The sequence below is a fragment of the Tachypleus tridentatus genome, chromosome 10 (genome assembly GCF_004210375.1).
Source record: "Tachypleus tridentatus isolate NWPU-2018 chromosome 10, ASM421037v1, whole genome shotgun sequence".
Classification (NCBI taxonomy): Eukaryota; Metazoa; Arthropoda; class Merostomata; order Xiphosura; family Limulidae; genus Tachypleus; species Tachypleus tridentatus.
Genome location: NC_134834.1, coordinates 148,292,656 through 148,313,788, shown reverse-complemented (window position 1 = coordinate 148,313,788; position 21,133 = coordinate 148,292,656). Strand labels below are relative to the sequence as shown.

Here is a 21,133-nt window from a genome sequence, read left to right as displayed (position 1 = left end):
TACTGATTTCATTACATGATACATGGTTTATCCAGATCTTGTTCTTCAAAAAAAATCATTCTTTTCTCCAGATAATGTAGTCAAAAAAGTGATTTTTACCTGGCATTGTAATTTCAGTCAAACAGGTCACTTCTGGTTTAGAAAAAAGAAAGTAAGATGTGAAACTGTAGATTATGTTACTTACGTATATTGACAGTTCAACAGTGCTGATACAGTTATATTAAAAAATTTCCCTTAAGATCCAGTGGAACATTTCTGTACCAAAACTACAAATTTACAACAGATTCTCTAAATTGCTTATAGCAGATAAGAGCTTGTGTCAGAATTATTGAACATTCATAGATGGTTTTTTTCATAATATTAAGTTTTTCTCTTTTCTTGCATTGTTACTTAAAGAACATGTTTTAGGGAAACATTTTTCAAAAGTATTGAAAATGTGTAGTCAGGTCTTACATTTCCTCATTATGTTATTTATGTGTAGTCAGGTCTTACATTTCCTCATTATGTTATTTATGTGTAGTCAGGTCTTACGTTTCCTCATTATGTTATTTATGTGTAGTCAGGTCTTACGTTTCCTCATTATGTTATTTAAGAGAAGTTTGTTTTATGAGTAAAACATTAAAACTACTGAAACTTCACGGTCAGGGTTATTGCTTTGCTTTATCGTGTTTTATGAAAAACTGAAAAGTTAGGAGCTTATACTTACATTACTGTGAAGATGATATTAATTTTATTAACAGTGTTTTCTACTGATTCATTTATTGTCTGTCATATTGTGATGCAAGTCACACCAACATTGAGCTGATCATGTTTTGGAGCTTAATTTTTGAAATATTTTAATTATTTGAATATTCTCTTATCAACTTTTACCTTTTTTACTGTGGATATTTGTCATATTTTTAAACACTAATAATATGGGCACCAGAGGGCCCTAATCAGGTTAAGGAACTGTCCAGTGTTTAATGGTTTTTATTACATGCCAGCAGGTGGTCTTGTAAATTTAAGGATCTATCCAGTGTTTGATATTTCTTATATATCATTCATTAAGAAGTCATGAAGTTTAAAGATTTATTCAGTGTTTGATATTTCTTATATATCATTCATTAAGAAGTCATGAAGTTTAAAGATTTATTCAGTGTTTGATATTTCTTATATATCATTCATTAAGAAGTCATGAAGTTTAAAGATTTATTCAGTGTTTGATATTTCTTATATATCATTCATTAAGAAAACTGTTACATTCTTTGATAATGATAACAATGCATTAGTGGCCAGTAGAGAAACACCTGTTTGTAGATTAACATAAGTTCATTATTAAATTCTATACTCAATATGTGATTTTTTATTTTTTTTAAATAAGCCATACAATTTCTGAAATATTAAAAATACTCACTTATCATGTGTAGGGACAGTGCTGTATGGTAAGTTTTAATGTGCTAAACACACAAATCACATTTGTTTGATGGCATGATTAAAACTTTCACCTTTGGAATGACAGAGTGTCATTGAATGTAGTCATACTTACCATATCTTTTCCACATAAGTAAACAGTTTAACTTAAGAATTATTACAATATGTATTTGAGTAATATTTAGAACTATTCTGTATCTAATTTGTATATTTAAGATTTAGATTTTATGATTAGTAATGTGTTTATATCTTTAACACATGCCACATTTTTATAGGCATCAAAAACATTCCTGCTACTGCCAAAATATTAGTTGTTTTTAACTAAATTGAAACATTTTTAAAGTGAATGTGGTAGTTTATACATTTATAACATTTTAAAGTGAATTTAGTTTATACATTTATAACATTTTAAAGTGAATGTGGTAGTTTATACATTTATAACATTTTTGAATGTGGTAGTTTATACATTTATAACATTTTAAAGTGAATGTGGTAGTTTATAACATTTTAAATGTGGTAGTTTATACATTTATACCAGTTTTAAAGTGAATGTGGTAGTTTATACATTTATACCAGTTTTAAAGTGAATGTGGTAGTTTATACATTTATAACATTTTTAAAGTGAATGTGGTAGTTTATACATTTATAACATTTTTAAAGTGAATGTGGTAGTTTATACATTTATAACATTTTTAAAGTGAATGTGGTAGTTTATACATTTATAACATTTTTAAAGTGAATGTGGTAGTTTATACATTTATACCAGTTTTTTTTAATGATCTAATAAGTTACAGCTTACTGTTGATAATAAAACAGATTTCATCCATGTATAACAGATTTGAAATGGTCTTTCTGACTGTTGGTATGGATGTGATCATCTCCAAGGTGCTACAAGTGGATGAGATTCATTACATTATCTGAAGTGAACAATCACGCTTAAGATATTGTTTAAACGATTACTAAAGTTTATCACAATTTTTTTAAGAAATGTGAAGTTAACACCATTGAGAGAATATCCATATTAAATTAATTTGTGCATTTTAGGTATTAATGACTTGGGTGAAATGATAAAAGTGATTTCTGTAGTTTATTTACCAATGTTAGAAGATATTTATTTCCACTGTCTTATCTGTTTCATTTTTACTATGTTTGTAGTTCATGTATAAATAATAGGATGACTGGGCATTTGAGGGTCGCGGGTTCGAATCCCAGTTACACCAAACATGCTCACCGTTTTAGCCTTGGGGGCACTATAATGTGATAGTCAATCCCACTATTCATTGGTAAAAGAGTAGCCCTAGAGTTAGTACTGGGTGGTGATAACTAGCTGTCTTCCCTCTAGTCTTACACTGCTAAATTAGGGACAGCTAGTGCAGATAGTCCTTGTGTAATGTGCGAAATTCAAAAACCAACCAAACAAACATATATATATAAATAGTTTTGTTTGTTTCACTCCATGTTGCAATTAAAAACAAAAGTTCTGTACTGCCTCCTTTACATTCATGTGTTCATTTTCATCATCAGTAGTATATATTTTTAGTAGTTAACTGTAAAAGTGACAAAACATACAGCATTTAAAAGACTGATAACTGACCTGACTTTGGTACCACTTACATGATTTCTTCGTTTTTTCCTGATTGGAAGGTATTTTTAATTTCAGTTCCATGCAATATTCCTTGGTTTTTCCTTTTCTTTCTAGAAAGTCCAGTTTTGTATGATTTAAGTGCTGTCTTGATCCATCGGGGTCCAAGTGCATATTCTGGTCACTATGTGGCCCATATTTGTGACCGTGTGTCTGGGGCGTGGTTTAAATTCAATGATGAAACAGTGGAAAAGATGGAGGGAAAAAAATTACAGCTAGGAACGGAAGAAAACATTGAAGGTATGCTATTTGACAGTTGTATTGATTGAAAATATTGCTCTGTATCTTTTCAGCTTCAGAATATTATTTACTGAATATTATTCTTTAAAACTCAAGATAAACTGTATTAATGAAAGGTACAAGAAATAGGTTTTTACACCCCATTAAAACTAATATAACATCAAGTTTTATTCTTGTTTCCAGAATGAGTTTGAAGGCAATTCTACACTGTACAAATAGTTTTAAAAAAACATTTAACAAGGAAAAGAGAAGTTATAAAAAATAAGACGTCACCATTATTGTGTTATGTATTATAGTTTACTAAGATGTACATTCATGATTGTTTTTGCAATAAATTCTTCAAGTATTTTTTTTAATACTTGTATTCTCTTAATATCCTTTTGGTTACTTACATCACTTTTTGTTGATATCCTGTACTGCTATAAAAGTGTTTCTTATATTTTCCTAAATCTAAAATCAGTAAATTTGTAAACAGTTGAATATAAATGTTTTTTTGTATGAATGCTTTTAAATTCTTGATCATTTCCACCTAATGATCTGGAAAAATGTACACAAGCTATTAACGTTAGTTTTTCTAGGTTATGACAGAATGGTTTCTTTATTTGATAGTTCAGGAACATTGTGTTGTAGTTCTATAGAATATAAAATGTATTGCCTGTAAGAGATCTTTGAAATGTTGTTTTTCCATGAGGGACAGTAGTAAGTGTAGAAACATAAAATGTTAAAATCTAGGGTTTGAATACCCATTGTGGACACAGCAGAAAACTCAGTAAGGTTTTACACTAAAACAAATACAAACATGTTAATCCTAAGTAAACAGAATGTTCACCAAATAAGATCAGTATATATCAGGAATACTATTTTTAATTGAAGCAAACTCCAATGAGAACCTAAATGTAGAAAATTATTTGTAATACCTTCTAAATTTTGTATTTATTGTAATTAAATGTAGTGTTTTAACATGTAATTTGATAAAATGTTTATATGATGTTATAAATATGGGGGCTACAAACTTCAGTTTTATTTTTTTCACAAAAATAATATTAGCTGAATACAGGGGTATTACTTAGATAGAAAGCCAGTTAACTTTGTTACAGAACTTTGTATATTTGTATGTGTTGTTATTTTTTCTTCCAAGTTGAAAATTTGAAGTAAATAAAAATTTAGTAGTAAAGTTCTAACAAAAATTAGCAGCAAATTTTATCAACACTTCAAGTCTTTGAGTGCAACAAGTAAAAGACTCAAAAATTAAAACAAAATTAAAAACTCAGTATTAAATTACTTGTTTTTACATATGTTTTACTTATTGCTATAAAAGTAACTGAAATGTAAACATTAGAAATTCTGTAGATTAAATATGAAAATGTGAATAAAAAATTTATTCACAAAGGTATACTCATGAAAAGCTCATGTGTTATCTAATACAGTAATTTGAGTTGTGTGAGCATTTTCTTTGTGGTTTTTAATTTCTTTTGCAGGTTTATTAATTAGACATGGTTTAAAGAACAATAAAATTAAATCATATTGTATGGAAACTGCTACAAGGGTGTTTGAAATAAACAGTTATCATTTACTGTTACAATATACAGTTATAATAGAATTTAAAAATTTATATCTTCTTTGTTTTTTTTCATAGTGGATACAAGTTTAGTCAAGTAGCTTGTTTAGTATTATGGTACAGCCTGGTATGGCCAGGTGGGTTAAGGCGTTTAACTCGTAATCCGAGGGTTGCAGGTTAGAATCCCTTTCGCACCAAACATCTCACCATTTCAGCTGTCAGGGCATTATAATGTGACAGTCAGTCCCACTATTCATTGGTAAAAGAGTAACCCAAGAGTTGGCGGTGGGTGGTGATGACTAGGTGCCTTTCCTCTAGTCTTACACTGCTGAATTAGGGATGGCTAGCGCAGATAGCCCTCGTGTAGCTTTGCGTGAAATTCAAAAACAAAACAAAATTATGGTACAGAAAATAATAGATGAAATATAAAGTTTTGTTGAAATAATTTGCTGTTCTAAGGAAGTTCTAGAGGTTATACAAATTAAATATGAAGTTCTAGAAGTTATACAAATGAAATATGAAGTTCTAGAAGTTATACAAATGAAATATAAAATGAGAAGATGAAAAAAGGTTATACAAATCAAAATTTTGATCTTATACAAATGAAATATGAGATCATCTTAGTTCTAGAGGTTATACAGACTAGTCTGAATTTTGATCTAACTTACATCAAATTCATGCACGGATCTTTATTGAAAATAAATAATGAACAAAATTTTGATACACAATAATTGCAGTTTCCTAAAGGAATGCTATATTTCATGAAGATCTACTATGGACACATTTAGGGTCACATGGTTGTTACAAGATTTGTCAGAATGACTATGCCCACGTAGAATAAGTGAAACAAAATTAATTGTTTATAATATAGCATACAAGACTGTTTTAGATGTTTTTTCAGATTGACTTACTATTTGGACAATATGTATTAGTAACAATAGTTGCTGATCTGTAAAGACTAAAGCATTGGTTAAGAGTACCAACTATTTGAGTGAAGACTGTGTCATCATAACTTAAAATTTGAAAAACAGCATTACTGTTTTTTGTCTATTATGAATTTCTCAGCCTACTGACCAAAGTTTCTTGATGGCATTATTAATGTTTTTTTATTATGTTGTTTTATTTTAAGAAGAAGGAGGTGGAAAACAAACTGGAAAACCTCCAAGACTTTCAAAAGGTCATCATGCATCAAATAATGCATACATGTTGGTGTACAGAGCACGAAATCCTGAACAAAAAGGTAACAAAATTTCTAGTAGCAATTACAGCCATATCAGTAAAATATATTGTCTAGAAATATCCTACATTTGATGAAAATAAAGTGGTAATTGTGCCAGTATTCGAAAGGGGTTGCCATCCTTACAGTTTTGTTTTTTTGTGAAATAAGTGCAAGCAGTAACTTTTTTACTGATGTCATCAGAACATCTTAGTTTACTTTTTATGAAATTATGTACTGTGTTGAAATATGTTGTTTTTTTCAGACTCTCTGCAACCCTGGTACAGGGTTTAATTTGACAAAGCACAAAATAGTTTATCCTTAAGAATTAAGAGAAGTGGGATGTTAGTAATATTACTTTTTCCAAAGAAGTTCAGTTCCTGAAAGAGGAATAAAAATAAATCAATATGCTCTTTAATCAGTATCACCCCCAAGTGGTACAGTGGTGTGTCTGCAGACTTACAACACTAGAAACTGAGTTTAGATACCTGTAGTGGGTAGAGAACAGATAGCACATTGTGTAGTTTTGTGGTAACATCAGACAATCGTGTTAACCTGTCCCCCTCTAGTACAGCAGTAAGTCTACAGAGTTGGTTCCCCTTGGTGGACTCAACAGATAGCCAAATGTGGCTTTGCTATGAGAAAACACACACACATCAAATTAACCAGTATTAATGTAGCATCATATCAGGGTCCTGTGTTAAAGTGTGATTTAATCTAACCAAGTATTAAATAGCTCTTACTTTAAATAAATATGACTAAGACCTATTGCACTGTTCTTACTTAAGATGTAAAACAATTAGTAATAATTATTTTTCTTGTTTAATTATAAGTTTGAAATGTATTAAAGGTTTGAAGAAAGGTTATTTCATCTTACAGAACTTCCTCCGGATAACTCCTGTGAATGGGACCTGCCTGAACATCTTCAGGAAGCTGTAGTTGAAGACAACAGTAGGTTTGAGGAATGGGTGATGGAGCTTGGCTTGATGAGGGTATGGGATCTGGTGACAAATTCTGTTGCTCCTTTCTCTTGCTTGATAAGTTCAATATTTGTTCATTCGTTTATTTTTATGTCAAAGCTATTTGTTTAGTTATTGAATTTTTCTGTACATTAATATCTTTATCCAGTTGTTTGCTATTCACCAAAAACTGAAAGAAAATGTACTTTCCAAGAGCTCTTCAATTATTGGTTTCTGGTTTGATTCTGCATGCTTTTGAATATCACGAGTATATTCCATTTTTGAGTTGCCAGTTTGTTAAAATCAGTGTATCTGCTCCATCATTGAATTTCGTTTTTGTAAAGTATCATTTCTCTTTTTATGTTTACTGAGTTGTTTTTATGTCCAGAACTGTAACTGTTTATCTGTTAATATGTTTATGAAAACAACCATCTGAATAATTATATATTTTAATGCATTTGAAATGTATTTGTTATTTACAGTTTTGTCACTCACCCTGCTTTATGTAGAATATTAGTTTGTGTTCTGGTTACTTTGTGTTGTATATTGTTTTATAGTGAAGAATATTTTTGAGAGAAGTGAATTGTTTTTATGTGCATACTTTTACAATTGTGTGGTTTGATGGATATTGGTATATTGTACAGGTTCTTTTATCCTTTTAGGAACAAAATGTCCAGTCAGGAAAAGCAAGACAAACAGAAATTCGGACATTGTATGATATATTACCAGCTACTGAAGGTGATGGAAAGTGACTTAATTATGAAAAATATTTGTTTAATTATGAATGTTTTGACTTCTATCTTCTATAGGGTAATGTGCCTGTTATAATAAGATCAGTCACTTATAAGCTGTTTTTATTAAAATGAGATTTACACATCAGTAACCTGTAAGTTACATCAAACTTTAGTTGAAATAAAACTATTAATGCCTAGTTCATGAAATTTAGAGGTACTTTATGTGAGAAATATATATGAACCTTATCATTCTTGCATAAAATGTTACCTTGTTTCCTGATCAGATTTTTCCTTACAACACTAAACAAAAGGGAAAACGTTTTTGTTATTATGTTTCAACTCTTCAAGTTGAATTATTGGTTATTAAACGTAAGATGAAATATTTCTCTTCTGATTTAGTTTGCACCAGAAAGATAAGTTTACTAACAATTATTGGGTTTGTAATCAGAATATTTTCTTTGACAATGATTCAGAAGTTCATTGACAGAGACTTTTTGGAATATTTTGTTTGACTGATGTATTGCCAGAAACATTTTAAAATCAACAACTTTGATTTGTGTATTGTACCGAAGTCATAAAACAGTTTATATAACTTTAAATTTGCATGTATATTGTCAGTTGACCTTTCATCATGCAACAGAAATTTAAGGACGTGTTTTGTAATTATATTTTATAAAAACCAAAACAAGGTACAGTGGTACCTCGGTTCTCGAACTTAGTCTGTTCCAGAAGGCTGTTCAAAAACCGAATCAATTTTTCCCATAAGAAATACTGTAAATTAAATTAATCCGTTACAGACCTCCAAAAATTATGCATTATGAAGCATTTTAAGTTAAAATATTTTTATTTATACCTGTATAATAATACTTACATGCATAAAGTCAACCACAAAAATTATAAACACAATAAAAAAACAATAAATGAAAATATAACTGTACTTTACCTGTGCTGAGGAGAGCTGATGGATATAAGTGAAAGGTGGTGAGGAACGTGGAGAGCAGGAGGGTTATTATTGTTTGGAAAGAGAGTCACCTTCCATAAAAATGTCAGGTAACTCTCCTTTTAGGGTTCTTTCTCTTTTCTGTCTCTTTGCACTGCTACAACCTGCTTGAGACTCATTGGATCTATTTCTCACCAAAAACTTGTCTAATGAGGTTTGTTTCTGCCTGGCACCCTCCCCATGTCTCACCACATTATGTATGCCACTTCTCTTCCTAAAGTTTTCAAACCACCCCCTACTAGCCTTAAAGGCATCACTTGTATCAGCACTCGTTTCAGGGGTGTTTTTCAGGAGGTCAGCATGCAACTGCTTTGCTTTCTCATAAATGATGGTCTCAAAAATGCTATCACCAGCTAACTGTTTTTCATTTATCCAAATCAACAACAGTTTTTCTTCCTCTTCCATTGTTTGTGATCTTTGTTTAGTAAACACTGTCACTCCTTTTGCAACATCAGCTCCTTTGATGACCTCTTTATTTTTCAGTATGGTGCAGACTGTAGACTTCACCACACCAAACTGTGCATCAAGGTCAGACACGCGAACATCACTCTCATACTTCACTATGAGATCTTTTTTCACCTCTATTGTGGCTCTAACAACATTTCTTTTGGTTTGCTGCTTTCATTTTCCTTCTTTGACCCCATGGTGGCTTATTTAATCAGAATATTTAGAAAAACAACAACAAAAGACAGAAAGAAAAACGAGAACGTTCACAGCAGATTTTAGCGGGGGTGTGGACTGAGCAACAGGTGTGGGTAAAATGTTTTGGGCAAGCTTGGCGTGGGCGAAAATGGTCGTTTGGGTCATCGGTCGGATTATTTCAGGGGTTTGGGCCATGACAACTTTGTTCAAGAATCGAGTTTATGTTCGACAATCGATACATTTTTTTCTCAAACAATATGTTCGAAAACCAAATTGTTCAAGAATTGAGTCGTTCGAGAACAGAGGTACCACTGTGCATATTTTCACCCATGACCTTTCTTTATGTGCTATAGGTTAAAAGAAACTACAAGCCAAGTTACTTGTATTTTCTTATTCATTACCAAATTTTTGTACAGTATGAAAAAGAAAAATGGTTTTAATATCTGAAGATCTTGATTTTATTAAATGACAAAAAACACTGAATGAAATTAGTTGAATTTAATTGCAGTTGGTTATAAATGCCTCTTAACTTTTACATCAAAAAAGATTCTACACTTCAGAATATCAGCAAAATAATGCAGATGAAGAGAGCTCTGAATAATTTCTTCTCAAAGTAAAATGTTTTATGTGACTCTAAACTTTTCAAGCATGTATTACAATGTTATATAGAAACCTTTTTAGCTGTTTGACTAGAACAGGAATGGTTTCAGTTTAAGTCTGCCTCAGACATTGTGTAAGTAGGAATGTATGTTTGAAAAGCAGGTGGTCCAAAGGAATGGATCAGCAGCGAGTGGTTGATGAAGTGGTTGAATGCTGATGTTGGTCAGGTGGATGCAATAGACAACTCTGGTGTTCTGTGTATTCACAACAAGTAAGAATTTATTTTGAAAGAAAATCTGTATAAAGTTAGATTTTATGAGCATGAGTAGCGAGTTTTATTGAGCATTTTTTAAACGGATCTGATAAGAAATAATTCTTTTTCTGTATAATCAGTGTACATTTTGAATCTAAATTTCATAATTGCAAAAATTAGTTCACCAATTTCACATCGATTTATTAATCATGACAGAATATTTTGTATTAAACGTGTAGCACTTTGTTGGACTCGGCCAGTTTTCAAGATTTGAAAAGAAATTATATATAATTAGTATAATTAATCTCTTTAGTTCACAGAAAGAGTTCAATAAACATTTGATAAAGTAGATAGTTGCTATAATATTCTACGGTTTATTTTTATACAGACTACATCCAGATAAAGTTACTAATGTCAAGTATATCAATCAACAGGCAGTAAGTATCTGTGTTCACCTTTGATACAGGTTGCATAAATGAATTTCATTTAATGTTATATCGTTAACTTCTGTATTTTCATTGGATTTGGTAATAAGTTGTGGTAAAAAAGGATTATTTGTTAATAACTAAAAATAGTTGTTAATCTGTGAAAGTGATAGGGTCAACCAAGTTTAATTGTTTTGTTAATGGTGAGGTCTTGTAACATACAAATATTCAACAGTGTTGTGACTGTTAATAGTTTAGACCAAGGTTACCAACTTCAACACTTTTTTTTTTTCTAACATGTACATAATCAGTGGCTTTCTTCACTGACATCATTAAAAGAAAACATTTTTTGTTATTTGTTGGTTACAGATAGTGTTATAATGTGACTATTTTTTAGTTCACTTGCTTTATTGAAATGAATAAACAGTTAACAACTAAAGCTAGGTGACCACCTTTGAGTATCAATAAAGTTAACTAACATCATACAGAATAATTATTAAATAATATTACAATTAAATTAATTAATGCCATGAAAATAATTAACTATTTAAAATTAGTTTTCTCATTGTTATTCTTTTCTATTATTTCAAATATCCTAGTAATCAAAATAATTCGTTTAATTTTTTTTGTTATGAAACTTCATGGGCTATCTGTACTCTGCCTGCCTCTGTATCAAAACTTTGTTTTAACATCACAGGTTAGGTCTTTTTCTTAGAACTTGTCTTTGTAGTGTTAAACACACAATAAGAAGAAATACTATATATATTTATATGTTAATTTATATTTATTTCTATCTATATAACTATGTATATATTTGTGTGTGTTTATTTATGTTTCAATTCCAGTCTATCTAGATAAGCATGTGACTGTCATGTGGATCATACTTTACAAAAGCAAACTGTGAAAAGCTGGTGGGAGGTTTCAGTTTTGTTTTTCTTTCTAGGCAGATGAGTTGTATGAGAAATATGGTGGAGGACCAAGATTAAGGTAAAGTTAGAACTTAACCTGTGTAAGAGAATATGTAAAAAATAGTCAAATGTATTTTGCTCTGTAGGTTCAGTAAGTTGGGTGGGATGAGAGCTAGTAAAACATAGTAAAAAAAAGTGATGATCTGTATGTATAATATATGTAAGTCACTGTCTGTTGGTACTGCTTTGTAACATTCAAATTGTGACAATGGTTGAGAGTGCTCAAACCTCTAGGAGAAGTGCAGAATGGTTGGAAATGTTTATAATTTTTATTTCATGACAACTGATCAGAATTAGACCGAGATCATTCAATATTGAGCTAAACCTGAATATTATGATATTTTTAATTAATATTTGTTAACGTTAGATTTCAAAGAATGAATGTTAAAGTGGCTCAGTGGTTACATTGCTCGGCTGTCGTGTGGATGTCTCCTGTTTAAATCCCAGTCGAGTTGATTTTAGGTTTTTTTTATATGTTCGTACAGCAAACTCCTTCAATACCATTATAAATTACGTCAGGAAATTAAGATGCTGATTAACGTTCCTATTAAAAAATGGCATGTTTAGAGCATTAAAACATCTCACCTTTTAATTTCAATTGAACACTTCTAGTGCCATCTATGAACTAAATTCTAAACTACAATTTTGAGTAAAATTAAAAATAGTTTAGAAACTGTGCAATAAAGAAAATGTAGTGTGGTAAGAGGAAGAAAAAATAGATGGGTGGATGGTAAGACAAAATCAATGCAGCTTAGCAACAATTTGGATAAATGAAGCAGATGGAAAACATTCTACACATTCAAGTGAAGCTACTGAAGAAACAAAGTGAGTAAAACAAATTAGTCCTGCAAGACATTCATATATATTCTGTCCTTCTTATGTCTTCTCCATGTGTTGAATGGATGCATCAGTTAGTTTTTGATAAAACCGAGCCAATGTTTTCTAGAAAAATTATAATGTATCAAACAAAAGCCTGTGCAGAAAATATTAAATTTTCAGAGAGAAATTTATAACCTACAATTATTATAAAAACATTTAGTAAAATGCAGAATATTTGCAGAATTGCTTGAAAATTGTCTTCTTACTATAATGTGTATCTGTATCTATCTATCTGTGTATTTAGTACAATGTTGATTTCAAGTTTCTTTAACTAGTATGTGTTTGATGCTTGTAGTTGTACTTTTGGTGGCAACTGTAATAAAAGAAGTTTTGTGGTTGTGCTCATTTGTAAACATGCATTATTTTGTGTTTCAGTTATCTAAATATACAAACAGATAAAACATATATATGTTAATGAAATTAAAAAAAAAACTGATGTTAATAATTAGCCTCTTTGTATTGAGGGATTTGAAAAATTGGTTTGGCAGCATTTTTTTTTTCAGTTATATTTTACTGTTGCATAAACTTGTAAGTTATTAGACCAGTCAATCTATTTTTAACTAATGAAAATAAAAATAACATTTATAACTCAGTGCCATTGCTAGAGTAAAATGTCTGATGCAAATTGAGCTGAGAACCAAAGGGGCTTGGGTCACTTAAGTTTTTTGAAACACATTTTATAAAAGTGACAGTCAATTCTGATGTTTAGTTTCAAGAGGGGGGCAAAGCACTTGTAGTTGTGGATTCAGCTGTCTGGGTTCATTTTCTCTGGTGATGACTGTACCCAAATCTGTGGGGTTTTTGGCCTTTTTTTTTTTTTTTTATCCATAAAGCACTGTTCATGTCCAAAATTCCATATTATTCTGTTGAAATGTGACTGTTTTTCTTCAACAGTTTCTGAAAGTGGTTTTTGAGATTGTAAACATCCATTTACTAGTTCATTTCCATCAGTGTAGCTAAAATGCTTTAATTTCTGACAACACTACCTTCAACCAAAACAGGTTGGGGAAATGCCAGTTAAGATTGTCTAACAGTTATGATACAATATACTGTTCCTTCAGCAATTGCAGTAGAGTATGTTAACAAAATGAGCTTATAAGAGTGGTAAGTGAAACAATCCCATACCTGTTTACACTCTCGTCCCTAAGACATGTGCCCGGTAACAGTCAGTTTCAAACTCTCTACTTGTTAACCTGAAAATAACCTAAGAAGGTTGAAATGTTGTTCTCTGCTTTAGTAGTAAAAGTGTTAATACCCATACCAGTCATCCTCAGATACATTTTTATTTCAAGTGGACTTCTTGTCATCACAAGGTTGGGATGAAATTCATGGCATTTTTGTAATAGTATGTTATCTCAGGAATTATGAAATTTCAAATTATCTTGATTGTAATACTCGAAGATATTTACTAAAATTATAACCTAGATTTTTAGATAAAATAAAACAAATGTAGAAGACATTGTTAGTAATCATATTTATTATCTACAGAATAACCTGATTTCAAATAAAGAATTATATTTTTCATAGAGACGCTACGTGCACCAAGTGTGTTGAGAGCCGTTGTCACTTGATAAGGATTAGAGCCAGGGTTCAAGAAGACAGCAAGACTATTACTTCACTGTTTAAAATGAAGATATCTAGGTATGGAAGAGCTTAGAATCTGTCTTAAATAGATAAGGATGTATCGTGTGAATTGTTAGTCATTGAACATTTATCTCAGACTATTAATGAAAAGATATAAATGTTTTGCAGTTAGTAGAAAGATATCATAAGTTATTGTTTGTTAATTTTATCTTTGTAATTCATAGATGATAAATATCTAGTGAGCATATTACCAGAGATGTTTATTGAGTTTCTTATGAGATATTTTTACCCTTTCTCTTTTAAGTGATTTCCAGAGAATTCTTGTTTTGTTGAAGATTATATTGAATTGGTTCATCTCATGACTATTATTTATTCAAGTTTCTTGATAGAGATGTTTAATGATGATTAAATCAATTTTTGAAGTAATTTTCAGCACGTGTTTTTTTTCTTTATCATAACAGTTCTTCTAGTGTGTTGTCAGAAATGTTTATAAAGATCATTGTTTTTCATGTTAAAATAATGAAATGTTTTGTGAACTAAGTGTTCAGCTACTCACACTTAGTGTAGATGAGTCAGTGAATATTTCATTGAGTGTTTTTCTCTGGAGAACTAAAAAAAACATTCAAAAATTTATTTTATCAGTGATGAAGATGCCTTCTGGGTAGGAAAAGATTCGATAAAAGACTGGAAGAAAATGGTGTTATCTCAGTACAAAAACTGGGATTCCATGTCTCCTTCATCCGGTTATGAAGAAAATAATAATAATTATGACCACATGAGCTCTTCTGTTGAGAAGTCACATTCAGGTATTAGTTGTTTTTTTCTAATTAAATAATTAATGAATATTTGTATTAAATAATTCACATGTTTTGTAACTTGTATAACATAATGTTTTTACTTGATGTTACTTCTAAAATGTGAATTTTTGATGTTTTAACGTTTTAAATCCAGAGGGAGCTTTGCTGATGCCTAACATCTAAATAAACTGTAAAAAACTATCCAGATCACTAGTTTGTTTCTAAGCCTTAACTTCACTTTATGTTCCTTTGCTCACCCCTACAACAGCCTGAGTCTTTCATAGTTTGAGAAACCAGAAGATACTGCTCAGTCCAGTTTATTTGCCTTACACTGACATTAGTAGTTTGTAATCTAATTGTATTTAATATAGCTGTTTTTAGTGCTAAGTTTCATTAGTGAATTTTGATTCCTCATGCTGTGACATTGTAAAGAGCTAAGCTTGGTGCTGTGAACTGCATACATGTTTTTGTTCCATTACCAAAAAGTATTACAAATGTATATATGTGTGTATTACACACCACTTGTTGGAATAGTGTGTTCTTTATAAGGTAACAGTCAAATACCACTAGTTTGGTGAAACATGGAATGGCATTTGGTGCTGTTGACAAGCTGCTCTCTGTCTACTTTATCAGTTTAAAGCTAGTGCAAAGAGATTGTGGGTAATTTTGTGCAAATATTTGGACACAAAAAAAACTCCATAATAGGGTAGCAATGAAGAGCAGCAGTAATCAAACCTTAAACACAGAAGTTAAAGTATTTGAGAAACAAGACATGAATTAATTTATTTTTAAGGAAGAGAATGTTATTAGTTAAAATAGCCTATACTTTTTGGAATGAATAAAAACTGTATAACCCAGCACTTTCAAAAGGTGGACCTTACTTCTTCAGAGGCAAACTGGGAATAGTGGTATAATCATTTGAGTTATTATATTTTAAGGGAGTTTAGTGACATTATGAAGGTCACCCAGTTTTCCAGTAAAAGTCTATTTTCTCTATGTACTGTTGAAAACGTCATTTCTGATACAATGTAGTCGATGGCAAGAGGGCGTTTGAAAAGGCATTATAGTAATTTTGCTCTAAAAATGGCTTAATATATGTATATTTAAAAAATATACTTAAGTGTTTTAGTGAATTAAAGGTGACATCTAGAGACTGGTTGAAAAAGATATGTTACACCAATTAACTTACAAAAGCAGGTATGAAAAATTATCTTAAATAAGTAGTAAGTTTAGTAAATTCAGATTTCATAAAAAAATAAGCAAAAATAAAAGTTATTTCTCTAACAGAGATGAAACCAATGAACAGAAATTACTGATTCAAGAATCTATTTAATTCTGAAAGGTTGAACAGTGTTTAGATTAGCAATCCAATAAGTTTCTTTTATTTCTCTATCTGCTTTAGTTTTTAATCCTGTTTTAATCCGTGTCAGAATAACATCATTAATGGAATGACAGGGTTAATTAAAGTGTTGAGTAAGAAGGAGATTTTTTTTGGTGTTAATAGAAGATTTATGGTTGTTGAAATATTCTTTAAGATTTGTGTATATATGTCCAACATCTTGGTGATTGCATTTCTTATATTCGATAAGATAAATGGTGTTTTTTGTTTCACAAATGATTTTTTGGGGGGATATTTTAAACTTCTTCTGATTGTGCTTGTCAGAAAATGAGTCAGTGGTTTTTATGAATATTTGGTTTGACAACAGGTTTTATTGCATGGATGGCAACCTTTTTGTGTTGGATGTAATTCACTTTGGTGTGAACAAGGATTTCTTTCAGAGTTCTGCTTTTTTGGAAGGAGACAACAGGAAGTTCATGAAATATCTGTTTGAGATGATAGTTTGGTTGTAGGAGATGAAATGTGTTTTTCAGAATTCATGAAACATTTCTGAGTTTAAACATGTAGATAATAATAATAAGAGGAATTATATTTGAAAGCTTAGTATTACTCTGATTCAGGATGTGTTTTCATTGACTGTTGTTAGCTTTTTCAGTTTATCTGCTGATATCTGTATCTTTATATCTTCTTTGTAACATGGTTTGTTTTAGATCTTTGGTGTGTTTTCTGTAGTCTGTTTTATCTGAGCATATTTTCTTTATTCTAAGAGCTTACCTATAGGTAATATTTTGTTTAATGTGAGATGGATGACAGCTTTTATTGTGAAGGTATTGTGGTCTGTCCATAGGTTTTTGTGCAAGTCAGAGTGTAAAACTCTGTTTTTTGGAAAACTGTGACATCAAGAAACTTAATCTGGGTAGGCAAGTAATTGTGGGTTAACTTGATTGTTTTGTGAAAGAAGTTTGCATGTGTTGATAAATTCCTTAAGTGATTTAAGACCAGCTGTGCAAATGAAAATACATCACCTGTGTAACATTTCCATGTATTAGGTTTTACAGGGCTTAGTTGTGAAAGCTAGTTTCAATATGAAGTAAATAATCTGACATAATTGGGAGTCGTTGCAGTACTATTAACCTGAATGTAATGCTCATTATTAAACTTGAAGGTTGTTCAGAGTTAAAACCAGGCTGGTAAGAGCAGTTATTGTTTGAGATCCTGATGCATTAGAAAGGTTTAATGTGGACTTTATAGTTTCTAGTCCTTCATCGTATGGAATATTGGTGTAAAGGGAAGAAACATCCATCGTGCAAAGAAGACTGTTGGGTGGTGACTGTCTGTCAGTGTTAATATTTTCACTGTTGTTAAGAAAGTGGGTGGTATTTATGTAGGAAGAGAAGGTACAGGGAATACATTTTGTGTGTTAGTCAACAAAAGCTGACAGCTTTATGGTATTCATATGTATTTTGTGTAAGAGACAAAATCTACCAGGAAAAGCTTTTCTGGGTATTAAATACTGAAAGGTTACTTTGTTGTTTTGGAGGATTTATTTAAGCTTTTCAGTTATGGTCTTAATAAACTAAGTTGTAGGATCATGTGAGAGTTTGTTATACAAATTAATGTTCTCTAGTTGCTGGTTAGTTTCCATGATATAGTCTTTGTTAACAATAACTCCACTTGTATCTGCTGGCTTTATTAAGATATTATTGTTCAATTTAAAGCACTTCTTTCTTTACTAATATTGTTGTGACATTGCTTGGAAAATTTTAAGGTCTGTATTATGTCATTTTCTACTGTCTTGATATAACTCTCTAAATGTGGTTCTCTGTTTTTGGAGGTCTGGTCTCCATAAAGACCTCTCTTTAAAGTTCAGTGTATTTTGGTTTTCAGTTGAGTTGGATTTGTTATGAAAAAAACTGCAAAATTTTAGTTTTCTGTAGAATTCTCAAAGATCAGAAGAAGTTAGGGATCATTAATACTAGTTATTTGGGCAGAAGTTCAGACCTTTATTAAGTTTCTGTTTCATAGAGAGTTAAGTCTGAGAGCTTAACGATGTTAGAGACATATCGGAAGTGTTCATCATCATCTGTATATTTCATAAGGTCTCTGTTATTTTTGATAGATTTGTTAGTTTGTAAAGTCATGCATATTAGAGTATGAAGTGATTTTAAACAATTTATTTGGCTCTTTGTTGTGAAATAAATGGATTTTGATAGTTTCTTGTAGACTGCTTAATGTTTTGGTAGTTTCTTTGTGACAAAAAATAGTTTTGTTAGAAGCGGTTTTCAGATGAGCCTTGTTAGTGCTGGATGTAGTTTGGTTCACATATTGCTGTATGTTTTTCTTTACTTTCACTTTTAAACTTATAATTTATTAATGAAGACTTTTTTTTACACACACATTTGGTGTGCCAACAAACACTTTCAATAAAAAGTTATGGATTAATTTGAACATCTTGATTATACCCAGAAAACAATTAAATATTTTTGTTTAAGTTTATTAATAAACTTCTCAGTTCATGTTCTGTTGTTTCTAAAAAGAAAAACGTTTAAGTTGTGAGAGCTGATTATTGAAATTAATGTGAATGAGTTAATCATTCTTTTGTAGATTGTAAGATCAGCTGAAATTGTTAGTGGTTAGATAATTCAGCTTGTAGTCTACAGGTTGTGAGTTTGAATCCTTGTCTCACCAAACCATTTGCCCTTTAAGCTTTGAGGCATTATAATGTGATAGTCAATTCCACTTTTCATTAGTAAAAGAGTAGTCCAAGAGTTGATGGTGGGTGGTGGTGACTGGTTGCCTTTCCTCTAGTCTTTCACTAGTGTATTAGGGATGGCTTGCACAGATAACACTTACATAACTCATTAAAATTCAAAATAAACTAAACTACTATTGAAAGTAACAAATGTACGTGTAGTGTGTTGCCTGAGGAAAAGATACGTGTTTGATTTAAACTTGTGTTCTTGTGTATTAGTACTGTGACTAAAATGTGAAAAATATATAAAAATATATTATTGTTTCTAAGGAAATTTTCGTCTGTCATTTACTTTTCTTGTTTTTAGTATTTTTACTAGAACTTGAAAATATGCAAATTTCTTAGAAAATTTTTCTTTGCTTTTAAAACTTTATTGCTATACATTAGCACTGACTATGGCTTTAAAATGTGTACATGTTTTTCAGGAAGTTTATTTGTTTTTCTCTTGTTCTCTGGTACATTAACACTGCTTAAACTTGAAAATATAAATTGGTTTTTGAGGAAATGTTTGTCTTTTTTGTACACATTGACACTAACCATAATTTGAAAATATGTGTAGCTTCTTTCAGTGCAAAAGAAATAACTTGTATTTTCTTTTGGTTATAAACAACTGTTGATTTTAATTTTAATACAAGAGTATTATGTTGTTTATATATAGTGAATTCTAAAGTAAGTTATTTTTGGAAGTTGCAGTTATAGCAAGTTTGCTTAGTAACTGTTTACAAATTATCTGTTTAGTTATTGTGAACTGACTTCACATTACTCACACCTTCTGAATATTTCTCATTGCTTTGTGTATGCATTGTTACATCATAATGTCTTGTAGTTTGTAGATAATTCTAGGCCTCAGTTGGCAATATTTGAATGTAGACAAAGCTAGTGAGACATATTGAAATAGACCTAGACTGTGTTTGTAAGGTCAGCTATAAATTGCATATAGTGGCAACTTTTAAAATGTAGTAAGAGCAGACTGTATTGTAATAACAAGGTAGAAAAAAAATTCTTCTTGTCACTTGGGTTCTAAGGTAATTGAACCAACTCCTGTAGGCATTTGATGAAAATTAGAATCATTTAAAGCTCTGAATACAACTGTGGTGATTGACTATTTTGCAATAGATGAGTCTAACTGTGCATGTCACAGTCTCTTAGCAAGTTATTTTCAAACTTTAATTATACTACTTTTTGTTTATATTATACCAATTAGTTGTTAATAATTCATATGTTAATAATATGTAAGTTTTGACTTCTTAATTTTATAAGGCAATATTTTTAAAAATTCTGAATTTCCCCCAGAGTGAGAAGTGTGACATTTTTTCTCTATTTGATTCACTACCCCTTCAATAAGTATGAACTTTAATGTAAATTATTTACTTTAATATTGTCGTTGCTCAGACAAACCATAATTTTTATAGCCTTCAATTTTGTTTGATTACAGAACCATCAAATAAAAAATCTGATCCCTCTTTCACACCCTCTTATCACATACTCTCTTTCAGGATTCGTTAATAGTTCTCCCTTATGTTTAATACTATATTACTTATAACCAATAGAAAGCCAAGCTTTATTTCCATGGGAAGGATAATGACTAGCCTGGATGAATTTGTAATCGTTTTTGTCACATAGAAAGCCACAAAAATTGTCTGTTTTTTTGTATATTATTATTCTGTGTTTTTAGGGGCATTATTTAATTAAATAGAAAAGTATTTAGTGCATTATTACTATTTTTATAAAAAGAGTAAGGTTAAGTGTCCTCCACAGTTAACAGCAAAAGAAAAAAAATCTGAGTAAATGCTTTATTTTTATTTGTTATTTGTATTCCTTATTTATTATTATAAGATAAAACTAAAATGTCAAATTAAATGTTTCTTTAGGTTAGTTATCATTATATCAGTTAAAACAGTTAATATAATAAAAGTGTTTCATGGGGCATGCAGGTGAGAAACTTAGACTTGGAGTCGCTTGTTGCTAATGTAATTCTATAGTGTAATGTGTGCTTCACGTTCCCTAAGTGACTTCCAACTTCTAATGGCAATCACAAAGGAATAAAACAATAAATTGTAAGTATAAATAGATATATATTGTTACAAGTTTAAAGCTACTTAGGATAAATGAATGTAATTTTATGTTACAATGCA

At 30.5% G+C, this 21,133-nt stretch overlaps 1 protein-coding gene across 1 annotated transcript in view; it reads left to right on the top strand.

Annotated features, from left to right (window-relative positions):
• LOC143228535 (ubiquitin carboxyl-terminal hydrolase 48-like) overlaps positions 1-21,133 on the top strand; it is a 115,409-nt gene that overhangs the window by 8,948 nt on the left and 85,328 nt on the right. Inside the window, exons 10-18 of the mRNA XM_076459777.1 lie at positions 3,110-3,292; positions 5,980-6,090; positions 6,946-7,058; positions 7,688-7,763; positions 10,164-10,272; positions 10,643-10,691; positions 11,623-11,666; positions 14,054-14,167; positions 14,753-14,916. Coding sequence (XP_076315892.1) covers positions 3,110-3,292; positions 5,980-6,090; positions 6,946-7,058; positions 7,688-7,763; positions 10,164-10,272; positions 10,643-10,691; positions 11,623-11,666; positions 14,054-14,167; positions 14,753-14,916 — 963 coding nt within the window. The remainder of the gene's footprint in view (positions 1-3,109; positions 3,293-5,979; positions 6,091-6,945; positions 7,059-7,687; positions 7,764-10,163; positions 10,273-10,642; positions 10,692-11,622; positions 11,667-14,053; positions 14,168-14,752; positions 14,917-21,133) is intronic.